Consider the following 26,256-nt stretch of genomic DNA (forward strand, 5'->3'; position numbering starts at 1 on the left):
TTATTTGAAGAACTTTAGTTCTGTGTCAACACAGTCATAGAAGAGATCCACTACTTCAGCTGGATCCAGAATCTCTGTACGAGAAAGGATATCTTCCATTGCTTCTAAACCTTGTTTTTCAAGGTCTAACATAATCCTCATCAGTTTCTGGCCTTTATCCTAAAGGCATGAAACAACCAAACTCAGTTAACCAGCAAACAGGCTCATGAAAGCATTTTACTGTTTCTCTTCTGTTACAGAGACATTTTCAAATATTTTTTAAAATGGAAAAGCCTTTTTAATTACAAACTATATCTGTTACTAGTTATTTTGGATGGCCAAAGGCTAAAAGGAACAGTCCTGGACACTTTGTGCATTAAGAAAAACAACAAAAAAGGAGCCACTATGTTTAAAGCAAAGAAGGAAGAAGGTGAAAGATGAATAGAGGAAAATTATATAAGGCTTGTACATATAATAAAGCAAGTTCTTAAACTTGTAATCCCACAAACAGAAATGTTGTGGGAATGTATGAGAAGACTAGAAGCCCTAAGAATTGTACGGATTGTCGTATTTGCATGTGCATCCCTCAAATCAACACCTGCAAGATGGTCAACAGATGTGAAATGATGCGTCATGTAACAGTATTAAGACTCCAGGTCCCAGGGAGGTTTTGTGTGCCATTCTGACTTACTACTCTTTGTGTTTCTAGAAAATTCAATCCTGGAAAAGGTGTCATTTCATTTTATCCAAAGGTTATTTAAACTCTTTTTTTTTTTTTTCCATGGAGAAGCACTGTTTGTTTTGCTTGCAGGTTTCAAAACTGAGTTTCAGGGAAAAAAAAGTCATTTAGAATCAGTGCTGGTTCTGAGTTTTTCAGGATTTTCCTCAGCATTTTGTCCAGAAAGAGTAGAGCACTTCATCCAAGGTTTAGACTCTTGGTTGGGCAGGTTTTATAGCATGAAGCCTAAGCAGAAACTGCATTTCCTTTTCTGCCACAACTAATGGTGTCACATTGTGGGGACTTTAACAGGCAAGAGTTCACAAGATACTAAGATGCCTCTTCTAGGTCTTCCCTAAATCAACATCTTGCATAACGATATGAGAGCCAGCTGCACATTAAAACAAAATTACCACAGAGGCCACATATTTTAAATTACACCATTCCAAGAAATCAAAAATCTAGCCCAAACTGCATTTCAATAACATTTGTACCAGCAAAGCTTATCATAGCTTCCTTAATCAATAATGGGTAAGTCTGAATGTTGTGACGATCATAGCAAGACTCTGACCCATGCAAATACACACAGAGGGAAATGGTAGGAAAGCAAGTCCTCTGTGGAAGTTCAACACAACCATGTGAGGGTCTTCCACAAATTGCCTGAATACCAATAAAAGCCTGACTGGTGTGCCCTGGTGGTCTCTCCCTCTGTTTCACTACCTCAAAACCACGTACCCAGTTTACTGCTGTAGTTGTAATTGCAAATGTCGAGAAGTTATTGAACTACCTGCCCAATGACACCAAAAGTTTTATCCCAACCATTTGGAAAAGCTATACAGAATAATCCCCTTCTTGACTTATTCCAAAATTATTTGCATAAGAGATCTTCAACACTTTAAGTTTTTACAATGGAAGGTTTTCAGCCCTCAGGTATGTATTGCATGGCTCTGCAAAGTGTTGTTTCTTCTCATATGGCATTGTCAGTTTAATCTTAAAAATTAACAGAAATGCATTGAATTGCAAAATGCAAGACTTGCAAAACTGTCAAGTGCAAATTATTCCTTCAAGAAAAATACCTTTCCAAGCTATGTAGTCCTTAATCCATCATATAATTTAAATTATAACACTCCTGCTGCCATCCTATCACATAATTCTGATACCAGGTTGCACTAGCATCCAGTGTTCTAATCACTAAAAAGACTATATCCACAGTGGGGCCTGAACAAGATAATCAGCTTACCAGTTTGACTTTGCATTTTGTAAAAGTCATGAAACAGAGCAACACTCTCAGGATAACAAAAACTATGCAGAATAGTTTGTCCTTCAGAGGCCATCATTATTCAAGCTCAGCTTACAAGGATTCTAAGAATATTCAGAGAATGTTTTTCAGTGAGTGACTGTGAACTAAATTATGGAGTTAGGAATCTACACTGACTTCAATTCTTTAATTCCAGGTCCCACAGCTCTTACCTGATCATTCTCCAGGAGAGATCGGGCCCATTCATGTGCCTTGTACAATTCATGCCTACGATCAGGTTTCTCCTGGAATCGAGGTATCTTTTTAGCAGGATCATCATTGCCAAAAGAAGGAGACTGTACTTTTGGTACTAATTTTACATCATCGACAAAAATAAAGGGTTTAAATATGGACCTGAAAGAAATGAGAATTACTGCTTGCAGTAATAAGAGAGATCTCATATATGTTATTGAAATGTTCACCAGGCTATTTTAAAACAACACATGCAGAGCAGCACAGGTAATTCATCTACACTAGGCATGGATAAGGTTAGAGACTTGGTACTGGTCACAAGCAAAACAAATCTATGTGCTTTAAAAGAACTGGGTTTGGCAATTACTGTAAAACCTTATTACCCCTTTTTACCTATAAGATTCTCTGGTGTCCTCATGCCAGTTCTGCCACTTCTTTAGAAGAGTAGCACTGATTTTCTTCTCCAAGTTTTTTGTAACAAATCTCAACATTCGGCCTCACATCAGTTTTTCTCCTCTGTTCCCACTGGCATCTCTCCTCCTCCTTTTAGATTTAATTTTTATTACAATCATAAATAAACACTTGTGTGGAGCAGGGAAGATTACGTATCTTGCTCAATATCAGAGGATTTGGCATATAAACAGCAGCATTTTAGAATTTTACTTCAAGAGCTGGGGGAAGACATGGCTACCAATATTGTGACACTTCTCAAACAACTTCAACGCTGAGTTTGGATCTAAACTCCAGAGAGAGACAGACAAAAAAACCCCATCAATGTAGGATCTTCATTCCTGAGAAGCCGAAAGTAGGTTTTGGCATGGAACAACTGCCTTCCTTCTCTTTAGATACAGAACAATAAAGCACCCTGCATTCTGCAGTGAAGAACCTGCCAAAAGTGCAAGACTTCTGCAACACACAATTAATAACCACTGCCTGTGTACAGTCAGCAGGTTCAGTGCTGCTACCCTTTCCATCACTGTCACGAAGCCTTGCTGACTAAGAATTTACATGACTCACTAGCTGCATTTAAATAAAGCTTTTTAAATGCATTACAGTGTAGAATAAAGCAAGAAAGGTCTCTAGACGAGGCTTTCAATAAAAGCTAGGTTTTCCATGTTCAAAAGGACAGAAATCCCAACACAATAATTTGAAGCCTTGCTCCTTTTTATCACAAAGGATTTGCATCAAGTCAAAGAAAAGTTTGGGTAAGCAAGTTTAAACTTGACAGTTAACCCTGAAAATCTGAGTTACATAACTCAAGGTGGGTGGAAGGTCCCTTTGGCATGGATGACTTCTACAGCCCTCAGTAAAACCTAATGATTACTACCAGTCCTCTTACAGGAATGACTGTCAGCTGTTCAAGGGCACCATCTTCTCCCCATAACCTCTTTACCTCAATGCAAGTGGCAGATCTCCTGAATAACTGCAAGTGGTTTAGTTTAATTTCTGTGAATCCCAGGTGGATTCTGTTTAAAATACAAGATAATTCATTAGTTCTTTGATGATCCAGCCCATGAATTCCCTAATCTCCTCAGATATTTTCAGCTAGAGAGGACACCATGTAAACCAACTAGAAATTGTCCCTCCAATAACAAACATGCTTGGGATACCAGCAATTTGCAGATGTTTTGCTGTGTTAACATTTTGATGTCATATGAAGCTGCCTAGAGTACACAACCCCTCTTTGATAGTTAAGACACTTCATTTTTTTGCATTTTGCACCCACCTGTTCAAGGAATTGACTTGGGAAGTCCCCAATCTCATCATCTAAACAACTTTCCAAGTGGAAAGCAACTACACTGGAATTCCTGGGTCCTCCCTAAACTGCATTTCCCCCGGAAGCTCTGACTTTAGGCAAAGTTCCAGATCCAGTCTTTCAGCCCAGTGGTGTCCATTTGGAATTGCAGCAAGATGCAGTTTGGTAACACAGGACTGTCAGATTGCACATCACAGAGCACTGACTGCATTTCTGGTTAGAACATGCTCTTCAAGTATGTTCCAGTTTGGGTGGCAGGGTTTGTTTACTACCTTTCAACCCATCACCTGCTCTGCACCCCAGGGACCCCAGTGCTGTGGCTTACCTTGAAGGGTCTGGCGTGCCAGTGAAGTAATGAATACAGGGAAAACTAGGGTCCTGAGGCAGAACAGACACTATGCTAGCTGTAGTAAGGAAAGATTCAGAGTCCACACAGACACCACTATCCTTGTCACGCAGGACATCAATCATAGCTTGTGCAGAAACGTCACCTATATGGAGGGGGGAAAAAATTCCTGAGTGTTCAATGGCTTGGAGTCCAGGTAAGGATTTTAGCCTGAACAAGCTTTGGCCTAAAATGGCCACTGACACTTGACATGGGCATGTCACAAATCCCAGTTAATAGTTTCTACTTAAATAATGAACATTCAGAAAGAACATGCCTAGCTAGTAAATGAGAATGGTAGGAAGCATTAATTAGGCATGACAATTGCCAGGTAGGGAGAAATGTTATTAAAAAGGTACTTTTTCAGGAAGAAGGCTGTAATACTGCTTTAGCAGTCACTATGAACAGATTACTTACATAAAACATCCATTTTCCTCTACCCAAGCAGGGCAGAATGAGAGCACCCTGATCTTCCACTTCTTAATTTCAATTATCTCTCAGTCAAAATTTTGAAACATCATCTTGCAGTCACAGAATGTTACAGCAGCAGACCTAGACACCAAGATTTTTCTCCAAACCCCTATCTACAAGAATCCCCTGTTCTCACTGTGTTTCCTGCCTGTGTCACTCACAGCTTTGCCCCCATGGCTGCTCCATGTTTTCTGCCATTGCTTCTTTGGCAGGTGAGGCTTCTGCCCCTGTACCTTCTCAGACTCTGCAGTGACTCAAACCTCCATGCACAGGTTCCTCAGCACACCAGGAGACACGGAATGACTCAGCAGCCTGCAAGATTTTCAGCCACAGCCATCTGTCTGCAGGGGCCCTCAGGGTTTTTAGTGCTATAATCCAGGTTTATTAGGATCTTTTACCTATAGGCCCTTGGAGTTACTGTATCTGCCTCAGACACAAACCACTCTCCCTGCAATTGTACAGCTTTAGCAAGAACTCTGCAGTGCAACAAATATCTCACCTCTATACTCTCTAGACATTTGCCAACATGTGAAAATGCCAACACTCTAGTAAACTCACATCTGTAGTTAACAGCCTTTTAGAAAATGATAATTTGTGCTGTTTTTCATGCATGAAAGAACAGATATATGTCAGCCATGCACTGCTGCAGGCTGGTCATTTCAGAGGTATGCTGGCCAGCTGCAGTGAACTGAAGTCAGTAATAAATTTGAGTCTGGAAATAAACCCTTCCTTTGATTGTGGGGAATAGGCACACTGTCTGTTCCAGCAGCTTCGTTCCGCTCAGCCATGAGAAAGGAACTTCAGTTTGCAGCTGTTCTTCCTTTAACTATGATCTTGAAACTTTCCCCAAAAGGTTAAATATACATTTTCCCCAAAATGCAGATTCCACTTGGCTCAATCTTTAATATGTGAGGCCATTTTTTTTTTTTAATAATAATATAATTTTAGTGTTAGGTAGGGCTGCTAAAATTACAGGAAAGCACAAATGCAGTGGCACATCATGCACATCAAAACACTGAAGGAAGTTACTTTGCAATTGAAAGCCTGTTTTGAAACCTTGAGGGTGACACTAAGGGCTTCATCCTAAATTGTGGCAAGTTTAGGGACAGTCTTTAGTTCTGATCTTCGTTCCTACACAGTTCACATGTAGAGATGCTCTCAGTCACATGCAGTTCTGAACAGAATGCCTGAAAAGGAGGCAGCAGTGACTAAAAAACCCACTGTGCCCACAGAAAGATAGCTCAACACTTACCACCTTGCTTTTCTAGGCTCTCCCTGCCGGAACAACAGGCTAAATGGCCATCAGCAAGAGAGAACACTTCAGAAAAATTGAAGTCTGAGTCTCCGTTCCACCAGCCTTGACTTTTGACATAATTCCTTAGTTCAGGATGCTCAGCATCAATTTTTGTAGTTAATGAAAGCTGATTGCAAATGCATTTCACTCCCTCTAGAAAGAGTCACATATCAAAAGAGAGCCTTAATACAGTTTTTCTGGGAGAAGCTGGAAGGAAAATGTCATTTCAATTAGGAAACAAATTAAACCACTGGTTAGGATTTACATTTGGCATGACTGTGTAACTATATAATTACACATACACAGAATTACCAATCACTGCAGGTTGCAGAGCTCAATTCTCTGTGCCCTGCTGAGACACTGACACTTGTGATTAATAGCGGGATTTAGTCAGAATGCCATTTTCCCAATCCACACCTCACATGCTCTGACCACAAAGCAACAGTGGTATCCAAATGCCAAAGGCCCCTGCCTAATCTTTTTTCCAGTGGCATATTCCACAGACACAACAAGGCTTGAGATCGGACTTGATTTCAAAATATATTTCAGCAGAGCTGCACTTAATGAACCTGCCTTGCCCTTCAAACCTAAGAATTTGGAAAATGCTTTTAAAATCTTAACAATTGCTTTAAGCTTCCCAGTTGAGAAACAGTTTCACTGTAAGCTGCAAGATAAGTTTAAATTAATCTTAAATTTTAAAATGGCATGAAGTAAAAAGAAGTGTAAGCAGCCTCCAAAGAATACTAAAGGGTTTTTTAAGTTCCTTTTCTCAAAAATACCACAGTGCTTACAACCATATATCCACAGCATGGCAGTGGTTGCTGTAGATATCCCTCAGAGAGAATAAAGCAAATGTATTGCAAGCCAGAGAAAGAGCTGATAAAATAAAACTATAAACTAAAATAAACACAGATTCTGGAATTTGGCACAAACCAGTTCTTAAACAGAAGCAAAACCAGTTGTTGTGGAAGTTTTAAATACTGCCTTCCAAAAAAGTAATCTCGCTTTTGTAATGCCTCATGCATGCAATTTAAATAATGGGTAACAACTTCAGGAAGTTCTGTGCATCATTCTGCAAAAAAGTCCCTGTCATCCAGTTCTGACTTACACTAGGGTGACTGACAGCTTACTTTGATTCACACTTTCAAACAGTATACTTTTCAGGGACTTTTCTTCACTTGAGTGATGGGAGTATTTGTGTTCATGTCCAGCTAGGCAAGCCACTCTTTAGGAGCTCTTTAAATACTACATTTATTAACTCAGGCAAAATAATATTTCACGGGTTTGATCCACCACAAAAAAATAAAATTTATCAATCAAATTTTTCCACTCAGACTAAAGAACAGTAATAGAAAGGATTTTGAAGTGTTTATCCTTAAATTACTGTCAGAGAGCTGCTTGATAAACACTATAAGCTTTACAGTCCTGCAGCAGTAATATTAGAACAACTCTGAGGAAAAGATACGCCTTCATACTGGGGAATGACACATTTTCCCTGTTTTAGCAGCATTTGTGCATTCATTTGAAAGCTTAAGAGGCACACTTACAGTTGCAAAAAAGAGCCCCCTGAACAAAGTATGAAATACAGAGTTCTTACAGGGCCAGCAGCCTTTCCTCCTGGTAGGCTGTGGGAGAGGGAAACTACTTATCTGCAGCTCACAGGGACCTCCTGAAGAGCAATGTGCTGGTAAAAACCAGAACAGAGCTGAAGAACCATTTCAAAAAGCTGCAAGCAGCACATGAAGGCAACAGTTTATTTGCTGGGAAGAAGGACATGAAGGTTATGTATTGCTGATGCAGCTAAAACTGCTAAATAAAACCCACTGTTCTTCAAATATCAGTGAGGCAGGTCAAGAGGAGAAGGCAGGCTGTCACTGCATAATCCCAGGAACCTCAGGAGTCAGCTGCTTTCCAGAACTAGGGTTTTATCAGGACAGCATTTTCAGTCTTGGTTTGGTATATGTTCATGCCAGAAGACTTGTAGGTATCCTTAAAATACAAGCTTTACTTGGGAAAACACCACCTCTGTTAAGGTTACTGATTCCTATTTGATGGCATTGCACAACATTGCACAGCCTGGTGTTACTTCTTTGCTCCTTCCCATATCTGCTATCTCCTACCTTTCCTTCAGGGGGAAATAAGGAAAGAATTTAGTGGGATCTGTCATAGCTCAAGTCATGGATGACAAAAGTCCTCATAAATACTCTGAATTTTCACTTCATTCAAACATGAGTACATTTAAAAAGCTCTACTCTTATGAAAATAAAAATTCCTTCAAAACCAAGATGAGAATAAATTAAATACAGGCCTGAAACAATCATATTACATTAAGGCAGCCCATATATGCTGGAAAAGTTTTAAATAAATTCAACCACTAAGCCAGTGAATTCTAGAAGTTGGTTTGGCAGCTCTGGCTTCACACACACAGAAAAAGAAACCATTTACAAGTTTAAAAAGCAGAAAAGTATTGTTTTGCACTATCATTTAAAAAACAGGGATATGAAGGGAGTATATCTATTTCAGTAAAGGAACCACCAGCAGCAACCCATTCAATTTATCACCTCAAAAAAGCCCTTTTGTCAAAACTATCAATGCATATCCTTTTCTCACAGTATTTTAGATTCGTAAGTAATAATTTGGGCATTAACTCCATCAAAAAAACACTTGACATATTCCCAACGGGAAAAAAATCTGGGAAAATACGCCTGTCAAATATAAAAATGATGATTATTATATAGTTTATGCATGAAGGCAACAATCTCCATCTTCACAGAAAACGCTAAGTTACGTCAGCCAACACAAATCAACACGTAACAAAAAAAATCAGAGTAGCACAAATACAGAAGTCTAAAATTGCATTAATTAGTCACTTATTTAAACTTACTGACTCTAAGACAAATTTTTCCATGACAGCTCTTTACAGGTATTTATAATAACTGAGATTTGCTGTGAGTGCTAAACTAACCTGTGATTTTTTCAGCTGCCCAATACTTTCCAGAAGTCTCCAGTATCCAGGCTTCGTTTCTGTCCACAATCAAAAACGCACTTTGGAAAGTATGGCACGAACTCCCATCTTCATAATAATTTCCACCTTGTCCATGCTCTTCCAACAGAGCAACTATTACATCCAATGCTTCTTTAGCTGTTGCACCTCTTTCTAGGCCAAGCCTATATGAAAAGGGTAAAACAGAGATTCAGAGAGGAACGAAACACTGAGATCTCCTTAAGTTATTAATTTTAAACATCAGCACTCATCCGGGTTTACAGTATTGAAGTGTCTGGTATGCCTAATGTAAGAATTCTTGCTTTAATTAGTTACTAGAATTAAAGAATGAGATATTAAATTATTTGTTTCTAGTCTTGATTTTTCTACACTGGTTCTTTATTGTCAAGCCTATCATAGATGGCTTTCAGTTTTTTAAAAAAGAGTCCAATTACCAACCAATGATCTCAGCTGCACTGTAAACATGCAATGTTCTACTTATCTTCTCCTCAAGCAGAATACATTTGAAGGAGAATTTGCAAACATTTTTTTCTAAGTAACAGCTGTACCAAGTTTACTTTTCTGTACAACAGTGGGAAGTAGCAAATTAATACTACCAGCTATCAAAAAAGGGAAGGGATCAATATCCAATATTACAACCTCTCTTTCCCAGTGCTCTGCCTGGCCATGGAAACTAGGTGTTACCCTTACATGCATACTGCACACAGTAAAGAGAAGCATTTGTGCACAGTCATACTTCAGAGTTCCTGCAGAGACTTCCCCAAAAAACTGTTTGAATACCAGATATGGCTTTTGTCAGAATTAAGAGTAACCATAGGTCTGAAAGAACATAATTTTAAAAGGAAGTTCGAGCAAAGCAGGGGTATTTTATGGAAAAGTAATCTGAGGTGTGGTAATAAATTTAACAAAGCCCTAGGGAACGACTGTATCCTGCCTTGAAGAAGAGGCATTAGATAATCCCTTGATATAATTTACAGCCCTAATTGAATCAACAACAAAAGCAGTAACCAGAAGTTCAAATCTGACCTGCAAACGATTTCAGTGGTTCCAAAATCCAATTACTGGTAATGAGGAAATGCAGTGTTTCAAACAACAGCATATCCATGCCTCCATCCAATGGGAGAGTTACCTGGATCAGTCCAAAATTTCTCTCTGTTGTTTATTATTAATGTTGTCACATTAATATTTTCCTCTGTGTTTGTCTTTCTCTAATCGCTCTATGGACAAAATAATTTTGACTGATGGATAGTTCCAAGAAAATCACTTTTTTTTTAGATAAAAGTACTATGCTAGCTCTTTCCATTTCTCTTGAAATCACATGACAAGAAAACACTACTCTGTTTCTGTACTAAAAAGTACAGTAGACAAATCAGGTTCTGATAATTTGAGTACAGATTTGTTGATCTCAGTACTTCTCAACCTGATCTCTGCACTGGGTCTGCTTTGTTAAATACTTGGCTACCATTAGCCTTGCTTTAGGCTGAATTATTGAAAGCAGTGTTTTCATCTCTCCCAGCAGCATCTATTTATCACTTACTGACAAAGAAGAGCCAAGAGCCAACTAGAATTTTAAGGCCTACCTCAAAGTGACAGCTCCTCCCCCATCATCTCCTTACTTTGCATTTATAGGATCTTTCCCTCTTGTCTTTTCTTGTTAGCTGAAACTTGTTTTGTACTGGTGACTCCATCTTTAGTCCCTATGCATTTATGTTTTTCCTTCATTCTTTTCATCACTGGTGCAATTGATTTTTCAGATTTTGTAATTTAGAAAAATTTAAAAGACATCATTGAAAAGCTAGCCCAAAAGCATGTCTTATTCCCTAAGAGCAATCCCAAGAACTGCCACTGCCACAGGTAAGTGAATGGACTGAAAACTACCTTGGTGACCATACAGTCACTAAATTCAGTGATAATCTGCTCCCTTCTCCACAGATTATGACCAAAACCATTAGGTTATAATTAGATCCAAACCTGCCAAGAGACATAACATCCCACTAAAACTTTTAATAATGTCTCCCTGAAATTTTCCATTTGAGATGGTTAAAGTCTAGCTTTCCCTGTCAAAAACACAGCAGGGATTCAGTTTGAAGAAGTATCCTTTAGGTATGATTTTTTTATAAATGGCTCCAATGTTATATTTATTTCCATTAAAGGTCTAGGCTCTGCTTTTCCTGGCTGCTCCTATCTGTCAGTCACAAGGGACAGCAAAAAAAAAAAAAAACAAGGGGAAAAAACCCCATCCAACACAACAATCACACAACTCATTTCCACAAAACTAAGTCTTGTCAGTTATCTCAGCATCAGTGTCCTGGGCAACCACAGCATAACCCTCCCACTAACACACTTCAGAGCATCCTTCAAGGTGAGCTGGAAGAAAAGTTTGAAACAATTTCACCCCCAGATGAGGACTTGAATTAGTCATTAATAAAATTTCAGTGATTGAGTACAATCCACTGCCTAAGTACCTCCAATATGCTATCATATTGTCAAAACAACACTATGTTAAGCTTTTCAACTTCACCTATCAGTTACCTAATGTAGGCTTTCCAAATTAACTAACACACTTGATGACATTCTACTTTATTCAGTTTTGAGGTCTCTAAGGAAAGAAATTGGTAAACAAATTAATACCATTTTAAAGAGCATTCTTGCCTCTCTGCCAAGATTGGCATCTCTGTGTGGCTCTGAAAAAATTATTGCACCTGTCATGAAAAGAACAAATAAATAATACAAACACATAGGGATTAAAATTAAGACAAAAATGCAAAAATAAGGGTGTAACTTACAGGTTTCTCCATATATACCTTTTGTGTGATAATGCTGTCCTTTTCTAACTGCATCAGCAAAACAATACATGAACTCTTCATACGAATGTGCTTTGCTAGTAAACAGGTGCTTTATAGAGGCAACTGTGCCTCCAAAAAACCCAAAACTGCAGGCAGAGAGGAAGAATACCTGAAGAAAATCCTGATAAACCAACCAATGTAGCAATACTGGTACAGCTTTGAAAAATCAAGCTTTTGAAAAAATCCCTAGAGAAAAAAGGTTCCTTAGGAATTTGTGCTGGAGCATGTTTTCTCTCAGTTTTTCTGTGTGTTGTGACTAGGTTCATGTTCTCCATTCAGATTAACTGGGATGGAGACCAGCCTGCATGGAATGGGACCAACTTCTAACCCTGAAGTCCATCACACAAACTTTATTAATTTCTTAATTATCATTGAAGTGTTCTGACATGCTGTGATACTCTATCAAAGAGGCAGAGCTGGTGCCAGCTGCTTCACTGCAGCCTATAGAGATTGATTTCATATTTGATGGTTCTCTATTCTATGAGGTGACATGAAATAGACACACTTAATTCAAGTGGCCAAGTCTTCACAGTAAGAGAAAGAAACATTTTGGCTGGAACAAGCAGCAGATGGTAACAACACATCTCTGGTTCTCCTAGCCTGAAGCACCCTCTCTGCATCTGAGCTACAATTTCTTCTGCAGGTAAGAAGGAAGAGAGGGAGGGTAGCAACTACAGGTGACGATTATTTGTAGTTTATGACCAGCACCTCCTTACTTTGATATGTCCTGATTTGCTGGTGTGGGTAAATCTAGAGCTGTTGGATAGCATATATATTTGAATGTTAACCAGTCCTTTGAGACTGCAGTAACTGTGACCAAAATAAGCAGAACTTGACATTTAAACCAATGGTTTATTAAGGTTTCAAAAGGACTGCAGTAGGAGGGAAAAAATAAAGGTGGAGCTTAGAAAGTCAGATATCTAAGCCCTTTTCCTCACAAAAGGTTGTCCTATATTTTCTTAAATAACCCCTCACATCTACTCAGTCTCCCTCGAAGCAATTCAATTTACTCATCCTCGCAGGTACAGTTTCTCCACAGATCCCTTCAGTATATACAGGGCTTAGAGAAAATACCAAAGAGGAATATAACCCAAATTCCCTCATGAGTTTCTCGTTGGTCAGATTCTATAGCTCTCTGATCACATTTCCAATTTCCACTGCATTCTCTCCAACTGGCCCATATTCCTCTAGATTTATGGTAGCTGGAAGCAGACACCATATGTGGATACAAAAATACTGTTAGCAAGAAATTTTTTTGCTTCTTTCTAAGCCTGTGAGATACTTTTCTCTCTCACGAAGATATTTGCAGAAGTTCTGTAAACCATGAACACCTGTGACCTTGCAGAGCTTTGTTTATGGTACAGGAGAAAAATATTTTGACAATGGATGTTTTAGGATTTTAGCCAATCACCCCAACGGGTGGCTGATCCTTTGTCCAATTAGACGACAAAGAAAAAAGTCTATAAATGAGTTTGTAAAATAATTAAATAAATCAATCTTGCTGCACAGTTCCTGCCTGCTGGATCTTCTCTCCTCTCCTCCCTACAGCTGTGGGATACAGTAATAACCATATTTCTGCAGAGACACCTTAGAGAACATGTACAGTTACAGTTTCAGGCAGCTATACACCTAACAACAATTTCTTCTAACTCATGCTTCCCAGCTTGCTTATGAGAATAACTTCTAAGGTTTAATGTCCTCTTAAAAGTCAAGGTATCTATTTCCTATCCTTTTATCTATAAAATGTGTTAACTCATTGCAGGAGTAAAGTAGAATGGTCTGACAGGATTTTTCTTGACTACCAGTTATTACTGTGCATTCATCAACTCCTTGATATTTGAGTTTTTTCCCCTTCATGAACTGAGGTTAAGCATGTTTATAACAAATCTTTTTAACTATACTAAGCATACCCACAACATTTAACTTTTTCCAGTCAACCAAAACCTCTCCCATCTTTTACTAGTCCTCAAGAAAAATGAGAATTCACCTGTAACTGCTTCAGTCAGCTCATTAAGTATCCTAGGGCAAATTCCAGGACCACTGGGTCTAACACTGATTTACTTAAATATGCAGCTGTTGTTCTGTTCAGTCTTTAAATTGAGTCCATTTGCTTCATCTCTCTTTGAAAGAAGTTCACATGTTCTCTTTGAAAGAAATTCACATGTTCTCTCTTCTTTGATTTTCAGCTTTCATCCCCCACCCAAGCCTCCTTTGAACTCTCTTCACTGCAAGATCACCATTCAGGCTGAGACTTACAGGGCAGCACAAGACTTTTGGGCAGACAGCCGTCAATGAACAGGCTCACAGGAGTTTGTGTGCCAGCATTTGAATGAGGGCAATGGTTTGCATTGGAATGCATGGGCTGAAGTAAGGCACAGTAGTTTGTTTATGCCTACAGCTGGCTATAAGCCCAGAATAAGCTTTTTAGGTCAGAGTAGGCTGCTGTAAAGGGAGGGAGAATGAAAGGCACACTGGCAATCTGATATTACAAGTTAGTTAGCAGTTCCTTACTAACAACATAATCATATCTCTTATCCTGTCAGAACAGCCGCTGCTCGACTGAAGGGTAGGTAGACAAGGTAGATTGAGTGAACCTGCAACAGTATAAGCATGGTACATACTTGGTGGCTAAACTCAGATTGCAAGTGTTTTAAGTGTTAACTCAGCTGTACTGGGAGCCCTACCTAGAAAGGTCTCCTGCTTATAGTGTTTTAAAAAATCTCCTCATGCCAACACCACAAAGCTGTTAGCTGGTACCAGCATCATCTAAGGCTGATGATGAAAGGCTTGTCACAGCTCAGCAAGACACCCACCTGACAAGATCCATGCCAAGCAAGGCTTCAGATTCAGAAGCAGGTTCTCTGGTCACGACAGCTTCATTAGCTACACACACCCCATGCTCGTTAGCTCCCATTTCTGCCCCCCAAAGCCAGGAGGGCCTGCTCAGCACAACAGCATGAGTCTTCGGCACCTGCTCAATCTCAATGTATGTGCACTGCAGAGACAGCAGCAAGAGAGAAAGTTAAACAATCACAATGTACAGAAAGGACACACGTTATTTAAAAAGTCCATGTTTCGTGAATGAACAAGCAATTTTTAAAAACAACATTTAGGTGTCATGTTTGAACCTTTATATCCTTACATTGCACAAGCCTGGGAAAATACATGTGTTGATGCTTGCAGGCTCCCAAGAGACAAGCAGGATCCGAATGCTAGAATCAGTGGAAAGCAGCAGGAAACAGACTGTACTGCTACACTGAAAACACAGATCATACTTGTACACAGTAACCACATCAAACCATTCTACCACCTCCCCTAAGCACCATCTCCAGTACTTTATTAAGTACATAGTGTAACAGTGGTAACTGGGACAAAATACATGAGAAGGCTTCCTCCTCTCCCTTGCTGCCTCCCCTGCAGCTGCCCCCAAGACAGAGACAACTGGTAGAAAGAGGGAAAAAAAAACAAGCCTTGAAAGATTCAGTAGTATGCTTTGATAAACAGTCACAAAACTAAAACATGGGTATTGCTGTTGCTTAAACTGGTGTTTCTACTATTTTAAATGGTCTACTTTAATTACATGTCTGTGGATGTACTCTGACAAGTCAAAAATACAAAGGAAAGCTGCAGAGAAGTCATTGAAACTGCAAGGAAGAAAGAAATTATGTTATGTTTCAAACACATTTACTTCCCTTCATAACAAGTGCTTGCCTTCAAAACAAGCATTATTTTCCCAGACAGCATGGATGAGAGCTCAATCCATCATTACATCATTGGCTTGTGCAAACCAAAGAAATGGACTTTACACTTTACTGTTGAGTTCACATCAAGTTTTTCAAGGATCAAACTCTGCAGAACCTGCATCTGAGAAAACTGAAGTTATCTGTATTTACGAGGCATCTCTTAGGGTCCAGCATTCCTGTTGTAACTTCTTCCTTACAGGAAGTAATCTGCAACCGTTTTTTGGGGGAATATATGATCAGGCATATCAAGGTAAACAGGATCATCAGAATGGACTAAAAGTTATTTGCCTTGTTTGCCTGGCTGTGTCTATATTAAAACCTAAAGCCAAAGAAATCATCCAAAATTATCAGAGCAGTGAGAAGTTTTGGTTTTTTACCAGCCTGTCTTTCCCCCCTTAAAGGTTATACAGCATGATCATCTTCAGCCTCCAGTCCTGAGCCATGATTTTTACAGTAATAGTTCCTCTAGCATGCAATTAAAGCACATAATAGACTATCTCTGGTCAAAAATGGGATTTTCAGAGTCCTTCACTTTGACCACACAAGAGGGATACAAGAAATGAGCTTACCACCTTCATTAGGTAATGTGTGCAAATAGGTCAAAACAAAACAAAATGAAGCAGAGGGGCAGTGAACTCTTTCAGTCTAAGGACAGGCTTAGGCAACAAGATCCTGTCAGGGACTTACCTGCTGTATTTGTAGGAGAACGTCCCTAATATTTCCCCAGGCTGTTAGACCAAATTGCTTATATAGTAATACACTGTGATTTTGTAGAGGCAAATTCCTCATCTATCAAGGTGCAACAACATTTGGCACTGGCCAGGAGCTAAGATCTGACTAATAAAAACTCTTTACAGTTCACCCTTTGCTTCATTGTGTAACCAAGCCATGCTGAAACTGACATTTCTTATCAAAACTCCCCCTTCTCCCTTTGAGCTGTCAGCAAACAAATCTCATTTTTGACATTCTGCACAATTTCATTTCAGAACATCAGGTCAGTGCTGTTTGCTTGTGTGTGAACAGAGAATAACTGCATTTGCTGGATGTGCAAAGGGGGAGCTGGAGCAGCAGGGAAAGATTACATGTCAAGACAACCCCAGAGCAGCTATCAGGCCCCAAGTCTGCAGCCTTAGCCCCCCACATTTCACAGGTGGTCAGCTGGCTGGAGCCATCCTGCAGAGCCATCCAGGACATGAACCATCTCAACCCCACAGCAGAAAGCAAAAACCTAGGCACAGTGTGGAGGAGACTTCAGGACTCCATAAACCCACACTTGCATAGCACTTTCTGGCTGAATAGCCCTATTGTACAAGCTTGCTTACACTGACTCTGATTTTCTAGAAGGAAAAATGATAACACTCTGAAAAGTGATAGTTAAGCCAAAAAAATGCTGAATGCCTTTCCTCTGCAAAACATATTTGCAAGGCTATCCTCACTACCAATGGCTTATTACTTGGTGCCTCATTCCAAAACCAAGCACTTCCAAAGCTGCTATTCATTGCAGAGATCTTATTGTCAATGGTAGCAGTGGAGAAAAGGGAAAGAGGAAATAGTTTGTTCCTGCTTCACAAATACAGAGCATTCTGAAAAAAAATGTGGTTTTGTTTTTTAACTATGTAATCAGAGGCCAGAAAACATCCATAGGCAACACTACACACCTCAAAATACAGCTGTCACCTTCTATACTGCTTTTTTATGTTGCTCAACCCAAAAAGAAGTGAACATGGACCATATTTTCACACTATATTCAGTTTCCATACAATAAACCATGTACACACACAATATTCAAGCCTTATTTATATAACTTGTCTCAGAAGACCTAAATAACAGAAAAACTGTTTCAACCTGACGGTCGCTGACAGGTCTTATAAAACTAGTATTGACTTGATTCTTATTAATTTGTCATGGTTATTGACGTTGCTGAATAAGTCTTGATGAAATTTTACCTTCCCACTCTAAGTATTTACCCCAGTAAGCATAAAAAGTAGGCACTCAATGGGATTGATGTATTAAGGCAGGAGCTTGGTTCATATTTATACCAGTAGGTATGAGCATCTCAAAAAAATCGGGTTCAGAGGTGACAGTAGATTATTAATTTTAAACATAAATCTCTCACTTCGTAACTTCACCATCTCCCCTTAAAATAACATCAGAAAACTCTTTCCCAAGAAACAAAAGGAACTGGGCTATCCACTTGTAGGACACATCAGTTGTAATGGTAGCTCAACTAGAGCCAGACACTGGATTTGCAGCACAGCAAACCACTGCTTCTTGTTCCACAGAAACCAGGACATATCCTTGCAACAGCTCGAGCACAAAAGGAAATAGTGGGGGAAAGACAACACTAGCCACCAAAAAAACCTCACTGGCCACTAGATCTCTAGAAACAGGAGCTCGGATGATGACAGGATTTCAAAACCAGGCAAAAACTCCAAACCTGTCCCCTCTCCTGCACCCCACAGACCTGGCACAACCCTCCAGCACAACAGCAGAGCTGCCTGTTCCACTAAGTGCTGTGCCAAACTAGGCAATGACAAATAAAACAGACCTCAGGTACTACTGTGATTCTGCTTGCCACTAACCCTGTCTTCAAAATTCCTGAAGTGTCCAACCTCAGCGTTTCCTAAAACTAACATTTTTCTTAGAGTATGAATGCTAAAAACAGAAGAATACTGACAAATTTGGTGGTAAAGGCTGAGAGTGAGCGGTGTCAGGCTCCATGGATTTTCTAGAACTCAAGCCCTGAAAGCAGCATAACTGGCATCTTGCCCTGTGACAGTAAATTCCCGTCAGAAAACATAAAACTAAAGAAGAGAGACTTCACATACAAGAGATGCAGCCAACAACTTTAGAGAGAATTGAGCAGGCTGGGAACTAATGATATTTCTTTATTTCACTTACAGTATCAAGAAGAGAATCTTATCAAGGGAGTTCTAAGAATAGCACAAGGCACAAATGTATCTCCCACCCTAGCTAGGGCATGCAGATAAGTTGGAGGTATTCCAAAACCAGACACGACAGTCATAAGCACAAGAGATTTCTTCTTTCATTAATGAAAAGAAACCATTGTGCAGTTTCTACTGTACTAAGGCTGCAGAAGCCCAATTCCTAGCACTGTCAGTCAGGTCATTATGAAATATCAATGAAATCACATAGGCTTCAGCCCTGGATAACAAAGGCAATAGTCAGGGAATGCTTCAGAAAGAAATGATCTTTGAAAAGGGGCATTAAGATTCCAGATTACAAAAGAGATCCCACCCCAACCCCCTTCCCTGCCATCAGATCCAGGCTCAAACTTGGCATTAACTCTTTGCTTAACTACTTCAAGCACTGCCATACCATAGCACATATTTGAACACAGGTAAAGTATCTGTATGATTGCAGCAACTCAGTAAACTGTGCCATGGCTGCTTTTTAAACCCCTTCCAAAGGAGGGATGAAAAAAATGTGCTGAGGCAGTCTCACAACCCACTGCCTCCCTGGCCATCAAGACATTGAGACTGACAGCCTGGTAGGAAATGTCTAGACAGGTGATTCCACAGGTGACGTGGGCTGCCTGGGCTTTCCCATCACGGTGAAGTGGAAATCTGGAAAACTAGAACAGAGTTGTTCAAGGAAGCTGCTCAGACTATCTCATGCACGTGTGTCTGCCAATGAGCTTTACAGACAATTCTTTTGCTGCTTATTTACAGGAACAAATTTAGTAGAGCTCAAAGAAGTGGGGGTAACTTTCCTCTGGAAAGAAAAACACACAAGCAGTAGTACACAATAGAAAGGAGGTGGTTAGCCAATGCTATTACCACTGCTTGTTTATGCACTAAGCAGAACTAAGCATAGAGTGTAAGACACGTGGATGACTTTACCACACATGGCCATGACAGCTCCTACAGCAGCAAAACTTGTGCCACAGTGAAGGGGACAGCCATACACCAGGATAAATCCAGCCTGGGTACATCTCAAGCAGTCAGCCCCAATTCTAGTGGTCACACAGTCAAACCAGAACAGTGAGCAGAAGTCTCTCCAGCAGCAGGATGAATCCTCAGGTAGCCAGCTCTCAGAAACACACATTGTGCTACTACCTGTATCCTCACATTGTAGACAGATATAAAAGCACTTACTAATGTACAAAGAGAGAACAAAGCCAATTTCTGCCACAATAAAGTGCTTCTTTCTTCTTCATATTAAGAACAGTTTTTTTCTCTTTTTATGAAGACCCTGGTGCACTTTACATACACTTTGTATTTGCATATTGTTCCCAGCTGTTTGTATTCAGTGCAACCAGTAACTATAAAATTTGAATCTTATCTCTAGCAGTAAGGATGATAGAATTTATAATAGAAAAAAAAATAATTAGAGAAGCTAGAAAAAGCCAAACAGTTCCCCTGTCACAAAGCAGAACTATCTATGCCCTCTGACTGACTCTAACCTGCTCTACCAAGCCACCAAGGAGCCTCAGGCATGTGAGCCACTGTATGGAAACATGCTCAGCAAAATGAAATTTAAATATCTTTAAATAAATCAAGTAGCACAGAGTGCAGGAAGGTACCCAAGGCTGAGGACAGTCTCTGGAGACACTATATGTCAGAGTTGATTTAGCAGTCAAGAATTCACCTCTTGCTTTTCAAGATACAAATTTAGCAGTCTCCTGGGCGAGGAGCAAAAGTAAAACTGAAATGGGGATGAAGCTTATTAATTTTATGTTTCAAAACAGTAAGAGACAGATTTCAAAGAAGCCACAAAAAGCCCATCACAGAGCTATCCTCAGAACTCTTGGATATCCTAGGCATTTGAAATACTTGCTCACTCACTTGACACAATTAAATGGTTTGGGTCAAGATGGGAGAGTTGGCAGTTTTTTGCCCCAAATAATTCTAATACTCTCCCCTCCTCTTCCTCTGCTACAGTAAAAAAGGAAAATTTAAAAGATTAAGAACAAAAAAATTAGTTCAAGCTAACCAGTTTTGCTCTGGTAGCAGAAGAGAACAAATAAGCAGCACTCCTACAGTAAAAACAGGCTTTGAGAGGGCAGAAACATCCAAGAGATTATGGCTTCTACCTCTGAACTGCTGCCGGGTTGTGCACTGCGCTACAAACCAAAGTCAAACACATTAGCTTGAAGGCCAGTGGCCTGCAACGGAGCAGGAGAGAAAAAAAGCTCACATTAGCCAAGCAATCAACTGCTGAAGGCAGCAACCAGTTTCTTTTATCAGCTGCTGTCTCCCCATCTCTGTGCCAGGTCTCAGGGTGAGCTGCAGCATGGTGGCTTGGGCAAAGCCATCTGTCTGCATGTGCAGGAGCTTTGCTGCCTCCCAGCCAGCACCAGGTCTCTGTGGAGAGGCAAGAATGCAGCTTCCTAAACCACCTCTGAACTGCGAGCCTTCAGACCACAACCTCATTTGTCTACATAGAGTAAGCATAAAGCTCCATCACAGGCACAAACACCACCGTGTTTCATCAAGGTTTCCTGCCAGGCACCACTTCCCCATGTCATTGGGGTGCCCAGGTTTACATCCACACCTGCAGCAATGTGACAGTGAGTTAGCACTGCCAGTCTGACCTGGAGGCTTCCCAAAGAGCAAATTCGCAGTAGATCCTGCTGTTGATTGACTTCTGTCACGAGATTCTGAACACCTTGCCCATGACACAATGCAGATAAGCCAAACAGCTGGCAAAAAAGGGAGCCAAAGTACCCCAGAACTGAACTGCAGCACTGGTGTGATGCTTGGTGATTATGACACAAACACCAGGATTAAGATACCTCCAGGTGATACAAAACCAACTTTAATACAATCAAAGTCTGCTTTCCAAGCTTTATACTGTCTTGCAACACTAGGCAGGGACCCACCAGTTTCCTTTAAGTGAGTTTTTGTCTGCAGTCTTCAGACCAATGTACAGAAAAAATCTTTCTGCTCCTCTGAAAACTCAGAGCAAGGAGAGGTAATGGTATCCATACCAAAAAAAACCAAACCAAATACAACAAAAAAACCCCAAACAAAACAAAAAAACAAACAGAGAAAACAAAAGAATAACTAAGGCATAACTATGACATGAAGTTTTAGAGAACAAAAAAATTCCTCCTACCCCACAGAAGGCTGGCTTTTAGCCCAGACCTGTGTTTAACACCAACATACTAGAAAAATTTTGCATGTTCCACAGTTTTATAGACTTCTTTGCTAGTCTACCCTTTCTACTTTCCCCTTTCCATTCCTCCATAAGAAGTTGCATGCTGTTAAAAGAGCTTTTACAGCTCTATAGTGAAGCAAGAAACCATGACTATTTTGAAATAATGAATACAAGGTCAAGTTAAAGAAAAGGATGGTAGATCTAAAAGGAAAAAAAAATCCACATAGGAAAAAGGAAAAAAAAATCCACATAGGAAATTCATCTACAAAAAAGTCATTCAGCCAAGACATCTTCAGGAGAAGGAAAACCACAGCAAGCAGCAGGTTACTAGAGAATAAAAGAAATCTAGTAAGTAAAACCTACCTTAAAAATAGGACAGAGCAGCTTGCATCTTAAAGAGCATTATGACAAGAATTCTCACTAACACATGACAAATTTTTAAAATCCACATCTGGGAAAAAAAAAGTCGCACTTACTTTTAGCACAGGAATTCAAAAAAGGACCTTATTTATGCTTAGGGGAGCAATATTTCACCTGGACACACAAATGCCCTAGGCTGATCACTACAACAAGGAAGAGGCCTGATCAGCATCTGCCACTGCAAAATTGCAATGCAAGAGAAGAACAAACTTTTGAGAAAGTTGTCACTCACATAACACAGAAGGGACCTTTAATGAAAAGCCCCATTGTTCAGGGTCTTGGGAACCCGCTGACATGGAGGGAAGGAATTATGTTGATGAGCTAGCTGCAGGGCTGCTTGTCGGGTAGATTGAGCCACAAAGATCAGGCTGAAAATGACTTGCAGCATTCACCGAGTTCCCCTGAGGCCCTGTCACAAACTAACTGATAGCCCCATAGCACAGCCCGCCCGATTCCTTTATGGCAACAATCTCAGCGAATTACTGTGCCATTTCTGGTTACACTGTGCATTATCACAGCTGCAAAGGTGACCAGCACAGAGTGGAAATAGGAACTAGGATACAAACTCCCTGACAGAGTCCTATGGAGCAGCCCATATCATCACTACCTCTTAACAGAAGTTCAGACCACGAGTGACAGCCACAAACAGGTAATCACAATTTGATACACACTGAACTACATTATGTGCAAAATACAGAATGAAAACCAAGTCCACTATCATTGTCCAATGAAGGTAAAGAAACCAAAGCAAATATACAATATGGAATGGAGAGAAAAGCTGCTTATTTGGAAAAAAAACCCCACCAATACACCAGGATGGATGAGAGGAAAAATTTAGTCAAAGGCATAAAGGATTACTGACTTAGAGCTACTGTAGTGTGAAATTGATCAAACACACCTTTCCATTTGTAAATATGGTACATTTAGTTTCTCAGAACTGTTTAGTAAGTTTTACTAAGTGCAAGGGAAGGAAAGCTGTAGTAAAAAAAAAAAAAAAAAAACCCTGCACCAACAGTAACAGAAGTGTTGGCAGCTTTCGGGGGTTTTAAAGAACAAAGTAATAACCCTGAGTATGTCAAAGCTACATATAGAAGCTTTGACACTCCTCTCCACTCCCCCATCAGTTAATTACTTCTGACAAGTTTGCCTAAAAGGTAGATAGTGTTGCATGCCTGGTACTTAACAAAGCGAAGCAGCTGAATTCAAGCCTTTTCTTAAAGCCTTTCTTGACTTTGAGGTACCACTCACTACCCATACACAACGACTGTGCAAAGCTGCCAGACAGCCCTTAGACCTAACAAAGAATTAAAATCAGTAGGGTGTTTTAACCATCTTACTCCACTCAAAATATTCATGAGTTAAAAAAAAAAAGAAAACATTAACAATACGTAGTGCTGAGTGCAATGAAGATGCAGTGATAAGCAATCACATGCACTGCTTTCAGAGAAAATTATGTTTTTATCCTGTGCTAGGAGGAAACAGCAAGAATTTTGGCAAACATCTGGAGCCTGTATGTTTCTGTACACCACTCTACTCTAAAAACCTCCAGCTAGCTAATGAAGAATTACGTAGTAGCATAGGCCAGCAGAAGCCAAAGTATACATTAATTACGACTTAAGCCCCTACTTAAAAAAAAAAAAAAAAAAAAAGGCCCACTCCAGTCCCTCATCTAAACGTGCATCTTCACCACACTGCAACAAACTTTACCTTGATTAAAAAAAAATTCAACATTTAAGGAGAATGCTTGCGGACTCTGGTTAGCAGACTAGATCTACAAACTGTGCTGTGCTATGAAAAGGAACTATGCTTCCTGCTTCTAAAAGGTCTGGCAAAAGAGTTGAGTTTATGACTGAATTGTAAAAAAAGGCATTAAACTGGTTAATCATGTTGTGAAAGAGGAATCATAATAGATTATTTACGGCTTAACTATATGCTTCAGCAAATTATGACACTCATCAAAGAGTAAGATATTGGGAAAAGAGACCAAAAGAATGGAGAACTCTAACAGTAAGTTGTTACAAAGTATTCTCCATTAAGGGTACAAAACAGAGAAGCTTTCCAATGTTCTTCTTCCCCAATAACAGAACTTTTTTTTCTTTTTTCATTTCCAGTTCTATGAAGAGATGCTTTAAAAAAAAAAAAAAACTGCTCTGAAGCTTTCTTCTAGTCTTATTGTCACACTTGTGTTACATATGCCAGCACGTGTCTCCGAGGTGCTGCAGCACTGCAGTTAACTGCACATAGTGCTCTTGGACGGGGGAGAGGATTTGTTTACATCCAAAATTAAACCATTTAATAATGCATACATTGTACCAGATGTTGGCAGCAAAAAGAATTAAGAGAACATTAACTGTTAGAAAGAAGAGCACCAAATCCTCTGAAATTTGGAAGTGATCCCACTTGAAAAACAGAGTCAAAACTGGCACTAGCCTTAGGATATCTTCTGGGCAAGTGACAATTAGATCCATAAAGAATCTGTTGGGATGAGAGACATCAGCCTGCCACAGAACACCTCCTGTCCTCAGCCTTCTGCACAGCCACAGGGGCAGGAGGAAGCTGAATGCAGGGAACCTCACCGATTCTGCTTTCCCAATTGCCGGTCACAGCAAGAACCTGTGGACTCTAAAAGCTCCTGGCAGTGCAGCATCAGGCTCTGTTTCCTCTGATAAAATGACTACGTGCACAGATCCTTGTCTTTGCTTCTGGTGCCTCAGTCTCTTCATTCCACCTCCACTTTACACTTTCCCCTCTTCCTGTCTTCTTGTTCATCTGTCCCTTTGCTTCACTCTTCCCCATCTGCTTATCCTTTCATTTCTCCTGTCATTGAAGCGAGCCTGCAGTAACAGACTACAATTACAGTAACTTCCAGCAGGGTCCTTTTCAACCTGCATCCATGGCATCAATGTTCAGCTTCAGGACTCCACATCCAGCCTTGCATTTAGAAAGAAGCCACAGCACTCAAAGTTGACCATGATGCAGGTGGCCAGCTACAGAACACACCAACAGAGCCAATGGCAGGTAGAAGAGTTAAGTTTGGCTTACAAGGCTTGCACACTCTCATTCTCCTCCTCTCACATTCCCTTATTAGAGCACAAGTTCCTCAAGGCCCAGATTTCTGTCTGCCTGTTTTGCAACCTGTGTAGCACAGTCAGCCCCCATTACTGCCAAACAACAACCATGAATGAGAATAATTTGTTTGGCACGTGATAAACTCTGAAAATTGGCTTCTAGTTCCAGATAGCCAGGATATTTTTCCCTTAAAAGGAAAAAGGAATCAATAGACTAGGTGGTGCAGGAACCTGAGATGTGAACAGTTTTGCCTGTCTGATGGAGAAAGTACAGATCACAGATGTTTTCCCCAGTTAAAAAAGCTACATTCCGAGTTTGATTTTCAGGACTTTTAAAAAATCTTGTCTCTTTCTACTCAAGAGATTTGAGTGAAGTGAGCAAGGACTCCACAATCTGATGAGAAAACAGGACAGTATTAATTTCTTCCAATAACAGTGATTTCTCACAGTTTGAATGCCACAATTCACCCTTACCTCAACTTTGCTTCCTGGATCATGTTCTGCAGCAGCAAAGTAGACCACCTCCTGTACTTCATCCCTAGGCCGTGCAGAGTTCTTCCCAAACACCACCAGCCCATCTTTAGAACATGGGGGGAAGGCTACAAAACAGTAACTTGGAGGAGCTGCAGCCATCCTAGAAAGGGAAGAAAGCATGAACAAACAAAACTAGTGGGTTTTTTTATTCATAATTGCATCCATTAGAGAATCATTCAGTCTACTGCTGCTAACTGTAGCTAAGAGGGAATGCATTCCCTCTGTCAGTCGATTGCCCAATGATAATGGAAGAACAGACCAGCTCAAAGGAAGCTTATCTGAATTGAACTTTAAAAATATAATAATTTTCATCATTCTTCACCCAAGCCTTGTGAAGGCATAAATAGGTAAAAAGGCAAGATAACTGTGCCTTAATGAGTCTACTTAGTCCCCACAGAAATAAGATACTCTGCATTGGAGCTGCTC

The 26,256-nt window shown here is 40.0% G+C and overlaps 1 protein-coding gene across 1 annotated transcript; it reads right to left on the reverse strand.

Moving 5' to 3' along the window:
• SCRN1 (secernin 1) lies at positions 1-25,929 on the reverse strand (the record flags this gene model as incomplete). The annotated part of the gene is made up of 7 exons (XM_082290306.1): positions 1-159; positions 2,168-2,348; positions 4,268-4,433; positions 6,051-6,245; positions 9,058-9,260; positions 14,756-14,937; positions 25,771-25,929. The coding sequence occupies 7 exons, from the start codon at positions 25,927-25,929 to the stop codon at positions 1-3; spliced, it is 1,245 nt and encodes a 414-aa protein (XP_082146432.1).
• Positions 25,930-26,256: the final 327 nt, after the last annotated feature.

The sequence above is a fragment of the Coloeus monedula genome, assembly GCF_965178545.1.
Source record: "Coloeus monedula genome assembly, chromosome: 1".
Lineage (NCBI taxonomy): Eukaryota > Metazoa > Chordata > Aves > Passeriformes > Corvidae > Coloeus > Coloeus monedula.